The sequence below is a fragment of the Gossypium raimondii genome, chromosome 11 (genome assembly GCF_025698545.1).
Source record: "Gossypium raimondii isolate GPD5lz chromosome 11, ASM2569854v1, whole genome shotgun sequence".
Taxonomy (NCBI): domain Eukaryota; kingdom Viridiplantae; phylum Streptophyta; class Magnoliopsida; order Malvales; family Malvaceae; genus Gossypium; species Gossypium raimondii.
In genome coordinates, this window is record NC_068575.1 from 42,037,910 (window position 1) to 42,045,822 (window position 7,913).

Here is a 7,913-nt window from a genome sequence, read left to right on the forward strand (position 1 = left end):
ACTATATATATACATTTTTGATATTACCGAGTTATTATAAACATTTTTATTACTCTATGTATACTCTGTTATCTATATACATATTATACATACATATAAGTGTTTCAATATTCATATACGTATTTTTACAATTTACCATGTACATATACCTATACGCTTTTTTATTTATTTTGTAAATATATATTCATATATGCTTTAAGTTAAAATTTTTGTCTCATATTATACACTAACTTTTAACTTACCTTTTGGGAAATACATTCTGGTTTTGACAATACATCAAAATTATTTTCTTGATTTAAAAGTTTATTTTGAATAAAAGCAATATTCAAGGTTGGGAATTTTCGAGGAAATTGAGCCCTAACGAATTGGGTTCCGATTTTCTTTGTTAATCTTGAATAACCGAGAATATTCTTTATTCAAAATGCATGAGAATAAAAATCATTTTTGGGAACTTAACTTGTTGTGTCCTAACGTATTGGGTGTGGCATGTTATTTTCTCAAAATGAAGATTTTCACATAAAATAAAGTGATATTCAAAGTTCGGGGATTATGAAGAATTGTACCCTAACGTATTGGGACTCGATTTCTTTACATGACTTGAACAATTGATTATCCATTTTTCAAATTTCATCGTTTGAGTTTATTTTAAAATCTTTTTAAACCTTCGACACTAAGACATCAAATAATCAATTTGGTACCGATTTTGGGCGTTACGAGGGTGCTAACCCTTCCTCGTGCGTAACTGACTCCCGAACTCATTTTCTCAAAATCCGTAGACCAAAATAATGTTTAAGGTGGGCCGATCACACCTTAATAAAGGATCGGTGGTGACTCCAGATTAATTTTTAAAGTCGACAACTAAAATTTTGTTTTCAAAAAACGGTTTCGACACATAATATAATTTAAATATCATCATATTTGAATTTTATGCTATAATAATGACATCGGTTGTTCTTTTAATCAAGGAAAAACAAAAGTAGGTTATTCGTCATTGGTGTAATAAATCATTTTGGATGATGTGATAAAGAGTAATGATTGTACGAAACTGTGATTTTATGTCATTTTTATTTATTTTCAATGGGAGAATGATAAATCAGATTTTTTCTCTTGATTTTTAGTGTTTTTAGTTTGATTTGAATTTTTTTTAGGAGGAAAAAGCTAAAAATCAAGAGGAAAAAGCTGATTTGTCATTATCTCATTAGAAAGAAATAAGGATGATGTGGAATTACAATTTCATACCATACTTACTCACGTGATAATCAATTCAAATTATATAGTTTCATTAGTATTTTAAGTAAAACTGTAACGAATTTCACAAAATGTTGAATGTAATTAATAAATGTAAATATTGCATAAAAATTTACAGTTGAAGTTGTGTTGTTAATAGAGTACAAGCCAACCAGACATTCACGCTGCTTTCAAACTTGGCCCCCACCATTATATTTTACCTTCAAAAACAAACACTGTCGTTGAAACAAAAAAACCATTGTAGTTAACTAGCCATCCCAAGCTCAAAAGATTCCTCCGATCATCCACCGCTATGACCGCCGCAGTGATCTACTACCTCTCCCAACACCCTTCCATTGTCACCTTCCGTTGGAGCCACACACAATCATGGGGCTCCACCTGGTCATTCCTAGTCATCTCCATTGCTGTTTACCTCGCCCTCTCTTCCCTCCTCCACCTCATATTATCCCTCTTCGTCAAACGTGGCAGCAGGCCGGCCCCACTCGCTCCGGTCCAGGCTCTTCACAGCCTAATCATGTCCATCATCTCCGCTGTCATCTTCGCCGGAATCCTCTTCTCCGCTGCCGCGGAAATCAACGAAACCAGATGGTTCTGGCGCCGTTCCAAAACCCCATTCCAATGGCTCCTCTGTTTCCCACTCGGAACCCGTCCCTCAGGCCGCGTCTTCTTCTGGTCCTACATTTTCTACCTCTCTCGCTTCCTCCACATGCTCCGTACATTCTTCGTAATCTTCCAAAATCGGAAGTTAACCGTTTTCCACCTTTTCAACAACTCCGTATTGACAATCATGTCATTTCTTTGGCTAGAATTTTCACAGTCGTTTCAGGTGTTGGCGATCCTATTTACCACCCTGGTTTACTCCGCGGCTTATGGGTATAGATTCTGGACGGAAATAGGGTTACCGAGAGCTTGCTTTCCATTCGTTTTAAATTGTCAAATTGTGTTGTTAAGCTGCAACGTGGTTTGCCATGTTGGGGTTTTGATGTTGCACGTCATGAAAGGTGGATGCAATGGAATTGGAGCCTGGGTCTTGAACTCCGTCTTGAATGGGATTAGTTTGTTACTGTTTTTGAAGTTCCATGTTCAAAGTAGGAAACAAGCTCCGGTTAAGGAAATTGTCAAAGTTCTATAATTAAATATCCGAGTAGATTACTAGAAAACCCTTGTTATTTTGTAAGAAAAAAAAGAGTGAAAATAAGGGTTATAACTGACATATAGCATTAGCTTTAAATTCTTAATTATTTAATTGTTTTCTGCTTTAATTTTCACGACATCTGATGTGATGTTACATTGGAGAACCCACAGTACCAGGTGCTCATCCTAGGAGTAATAATTTGTTGTCACTTTAAGAACCAAGGTTGAAATTATGGTGTTGTAGTTCTCCTTTCATCAATTTTTAATTTGTAACACCTACTCGTATTCATGACTTATATTACCATTTTTTGGCCAGAATAGACGGTGTCTTTAATTGCTAAAAAGAAAAAAACATAGGTAAAATATGAGATTTGTTGTCAGGTGCTGTCATGAACTATGTTATCGAATAATGCAGAAAGAAACAGTGTTTTACAATGGTGTAACGGTGGATCAAGAAAGGAATATTTTTTGCTGGATGCTTCACAGAGTACTGATAAGGATGATTGTTTTGGTATAAACAAAGCGAACCCTTGAGGTTAGTCTTTTATGATACTGATTGATGACATAAAAAAAGAGCTACCGTGTTGAGTCTCTTGGGACCTTATCTCATTAGTTGCAAGTGGGTTGGACAACAATTTTTTATGCACACACCACTAATTTTGATTTTTTTATAAAATTAGTTCAATTAATTGAATACTTATTAACGTAGGTTAGAATTTCAACTTAATCTTATTTCTGTAATATCATTTTCAGCTTTAAAGAGATGGGGAACAACCTGAACCTACACCTAAACTTTTTTTTTTTTTTGATAAAAATAATTATGATTAGTTTTCGGACATCAGGTAGAAAATTAAGAGTTGGTAAGACAAATGTTGGTCTGCCATTACAAGTTCCGATATGCTGTGTGGAAGTTCAGAATTTGAAGATCGAAGTGCTAATTCAATAAACTACGGTAAAGTCGCCCTATTTTGTATTCATGCCATTGCAACTGCACACCGTTTGGCAATTGTCACATAAATCCCGCCAGAGGCATCTTTGTTGTTACTTAAGACATCTTTGCTAAGGATATCTTTTAAGATCTGATTTTACTGTCCCTCCATCTAACCTGGTTGGTCAATGATCTCTCGAAATTTGTTTCACCAGATTATTAAGAGTATACAATTTAATTATTTTTGACAAATTAGTCATTTCGACAAAATATTTATTGCTTACCACTTATATCTTTTACAATTTGATCACTTTGCATCGCATTATCAGCCTAACAAAAACTGATGAATGATAGACCAATCTATAAGGAAGCACCACATAGCTTAAAAGGCTAACCCATTTATATACCTTCTACTCCTTAACAAAGGGGGTTATCTCCTTTTCTCCCAACTTAAGCCTTCCTCTTTCTTTCTTTCTACTCTAGTACTTCCACCTCTATCCTATTACTTTCTACCCTCATAGGGTGAATCGACTTCCACCTTTACGCCAAATCCTCATATCAACAACTAGTGCGATGTACGTGGACAAACATGACTCATTCTGACCTATGCGTTCCTGTAAATGAAGAATAGTCATAGCAAAACCCACAAGCTCAAGCTCAACTTGAAACGACTAAAAGCCAACCTAGTTCAAACCAGCACAAGGTAGCAATATCCTTAACAATAGTCAAAACTAGATAGCTAGGTGCTAGGGTAGAAATATTGATCTGTGATTCTAGGTATTATTTCTCTAACCTTGCAACTCTCCACAACATTAAAGAAATAAAAGAAATGACGGGCAATAATATCAGCAATGAAGGTAGATTGAAAGAGCTTCTTATAATAGGTTTGAAACTTATACACCACTTCTTGCTTCGCCAACTTGTATTCTTAGCTAGATAGAAAATTAAGGAATATTAGAAACACCTTCACGGATGAAACCTAGTTACTTTAGAAGTTAATCAATCGATATGTATCAATTTCATAACTCTCATGGCCATAGGATTGAGGACTGTGTACACCTAAAAGATGCAATAGAAGTTAAGCAACTAGTAATGTGAGTTATAAATGTAATTGTGGATAGTAATGAGGATTGGGCAAGATCTAATGGTAAAATAAAGCTATATCTGAAGAGTAGGATGTCTATTAATGCTTCATTAAAGAAGCTTCACTTATGGTAGGCATGGAAACATAGGCTTGAAGAGATAAATGAAGATAAACTTTTAGATGCAAATAACTATGATCATTTAATGGTAACAACAACCATAATAAGGTCTCAAGTGAAGAGAATATTAGTCGATACTGGAAGTGCAGTGGAAGCCTTACATTGGCAAGCATTTAAGTATATGGGTATAAAGGAATCATCACTCAAACATGTGAATAGGATCTTCAAGAAAAGTCATAGGTGGTTTAAGGAGAAATATTATCTGGAACTGCATAGGAATTAGAGTGCACAACGAAAGTGTGGTGGTTGGTTTGAAAGGAGGAATATTGCACTTTGTGGCTAAGTGCTTGATGTGTCAACAGGGAAATTTCAGGGAAGAAATTTCTTTTTAGGAGGGGAGAATTGTCACACCCCCAAAATCGGGTTAGAAGAATCGAGTTTGTGAAAGCCAAGAGTAGTCATGCCCCAATTTATAAGGTTATCTTTGTGCGTTTGTAAGTAAATCAAGAGTTTGAAATGAATACTGAAATTAGGGTCATAAATAAATAATTAAAGTATTAAAATAATATAATCAGTATTATTATAATAATTAATCTAAAATGAAACATGATTACGAGGTTTAATTTGAAAATAGTATGTTTTAATTGAATTAAAACCTAATAAAAAAGGGTAAAATGAATTAAAATATTAATAATGAGACTTGGCTATGAGTGTTAATTGATGTATATAAGCAAAAATTGAAATGCGTTAAAAACTATAAAGTTAAATAAATTAATAAGAAAAATTAAGTAAATGTGTAAGCTAATTAAGAATATGTAAGTTGAGCTCAAAATAAATATATACAATTAAGTGACTAAAATAAGTAAGAAATAATATATAGATTGAGTGGTTAAGTGTTAGCACCTACATCCTAGGAGTTTTAGGTTCAAACCCCATTCCTCTAATTTCTTTTCCTTTAAGTTTTAGCAACTTAGGATAAAAGTCACACTAAAACAAATATTATTTAAAGTAAAATCTGAACAAGAAATAAGTTTAGGTATAATGGTTAGCACGCTAGTTTCTTTCCCAATTGACCTAGGTTTGAATACCTCATTTCCTTTCTATTTCATAATTTCACCAAAGACACTCCAAAAATTATCTATATGATTAAGAATTAATTAGAAACTTATCAAGAAATAGGCAGTAGCCCAACGACTAAGGCTTTAGTTCCCCCTTAGAACCTAAGTTTAAGTATCCTTCTGTAACAACATATTTTTCAGTGGTACCGGAAATGACAGTTTCGAAACTTCGTATTTTGATGATTGAGTCAGTAAATATTATTCAATAATATTTACGAGTTTATTATAGTATTTTATTGAGTTTTGATCTAATAATTTTTGTTAATTGGTCAGTTAGTCAAGGTACAAGTGGTGTGTACTGAAAGCCAGTGGTTTTGGAAAATGAGGTATCGAGACCTTGTTTTCATAAATTGATCTTATAAATATTAGTGTTAAATGTTTACGAAGCTATTATATAAATGGATTGAAGTTTTATTCGGGAATTTTGATGATTTGATATTTAATTGAGGAAAAAAGACTAAATCGTAAAAGCTGCAAAAGTTAATCACTATTGATTTTTATTGATTAAAAGGTTTAATTAGTAAATGTTTAGAGTTTGGATTGGAAAAAAGACATTTTACCATGATGGTGGATGGTTAGTAGTGGATTTTCATGAATTATGTATTAAAAAGTTTAAGTTATTTTTATTAAATAAAATGGTAAAACATAAAATAAGTATGAATTGTCATCATTTTCTTCTTTCTTATTTCTCTACCACTGAAACCATCATTTTTGGAAAACCAAAGAATCGATAAAGCTTCTTTCTTCTTGCATGATTGGGATTTGAACCAATCGATAGATAAAAGTGGAAAAGGAAAAATTGCAAAATATTCCTCAGAGTCGTGTTTGAGGCTGTTATGGTTAGGTAAGTTCGTATAAAACTTTCTATGTTATTTTACTTATATTTGAATTATATTTAGTGCATATTAATTTATATTATATGTAATATTTTTAGTTTTGTCATATGATGGATTAAATTGTAAAATAAGGGTTATATGCTAAATACAAGTATTTTATGGAATTAAGTGGATAAGAAATATAGTATAATTGAATAGTACATATATATTGATGCTAGAAAATTTGAAATGTTACGAAACCAAAAAATAGTATTCATTGGAATTTAATAAGTGTTATCAAAGTTCGAAAGAATTGGGTGTTTGATTAGGGATTCCATGATCGATGGTTTGAGATCCTGCATGTGTTACGGATTCTCTGAAGCTTGTGTGAGTAGCATCGAATCATCGGATAACGATGGCTTGAGGTCCAGCATTTATGTGGATTCTTTGAAGCTTGTGTGAGCAACATTGAATTATCCTTTACCAATAGCTTGAGATTCAGCACGTGTTACGAATTTTCTAAAGCTTGTATGAGTAGCATCGAGTAAAGCATGTATTGTAACCCTGATCTAAAGCTTGTGTGAGCAACCCAAATAAGAAAACAGTAACTAAACAAAAATGAAACGGTTGAAAAAATTGAATATGGAATTGTTCACTAAGTTATAAATGAGCAAATTGAATAACATGAGATAAATGATATGCTTGTTCTTGTAAAGCTATTGATAACTATGATATTGTTATACTAATGAACTAATCTCTTAGTTATTTTTGTGAAATCACATATGTATATATATAAGAATGCCAGGGGGATACCATGTCATGAATAATTGTGTTTCAATTACTTACTTTAGTAACAATTGTTAAGGTAAGTTAAGTTGAATTCATATAAATTTTCTAAGCATTCATAATGCTTATCTTGTTTGCTTTTCTGTATCTGAATATGTTATTTAGGGGAACATGTCGGTCGGATCAACTTAGAGCTCACATTATCCAACCTCTGTTTTGGTAGTCTTTTATTTATTCCAGATTCGGATATGTGGCATGTATATACGATTGTATTTGCATTTAAGTCATTTTGTGTGTTTGTGATCTTGGTCTAATGATGTTAGATGATTTGGTATTATTAAGAGATATGAAGTGACAAGTGAATAACTAATTCAAAATGTGATTTACTCAAGCTAATGAATATGCATATGTAAATAGGATTATGGTATTGTATATGTGTATAAGCACTTTGACTATGCTTATGCCATTTTGAATGACCATGTGTATAATTCAAGCTTTGGTGGTTGCTTGGTTGTTGGTTGTTGAAATTATTTGTGCAAGTTTAGTATCTTTTGTATATTTGGCTTATTGAATGTGTACATATGGTTTAAGTAGTTTAGATTGTTTTATTTGATAATATAATTATGTCAAGAGAAAATGAAGCATAATTTTTGTTGGAATGGATAGGAAATGTTAAGTTGTT

General features: G+C 32.5%; 1 protein-coding gene across 1 annotated transcript; it reads left to right on the forward strand.

The window, feature by feature from the left end:
• Nucleotides 1-1,449: 1,449 nt before the first annotated feature.
• Nucleotides 1,450-2,604, forward strand: LOC105801529 (elongation of fatty acids protein 3-like). The gene has a single exon (XM_012632793.2). The coding sequence runs from the start codon at nucleotides 1,541-1,543 to the stop codon at nucleotides 2,378-2,380; it is 840 nt and encodes a 279-aa protein (XP_012488247.1). The 5' UTR covers nucleotides 1,450-1,540; the 3' UTR covers nucleotides 2,381-2,604.
• The last annotated feature ends 5,309 nt before the right edge of the window (nucleotides 2,605-7,913 follow it).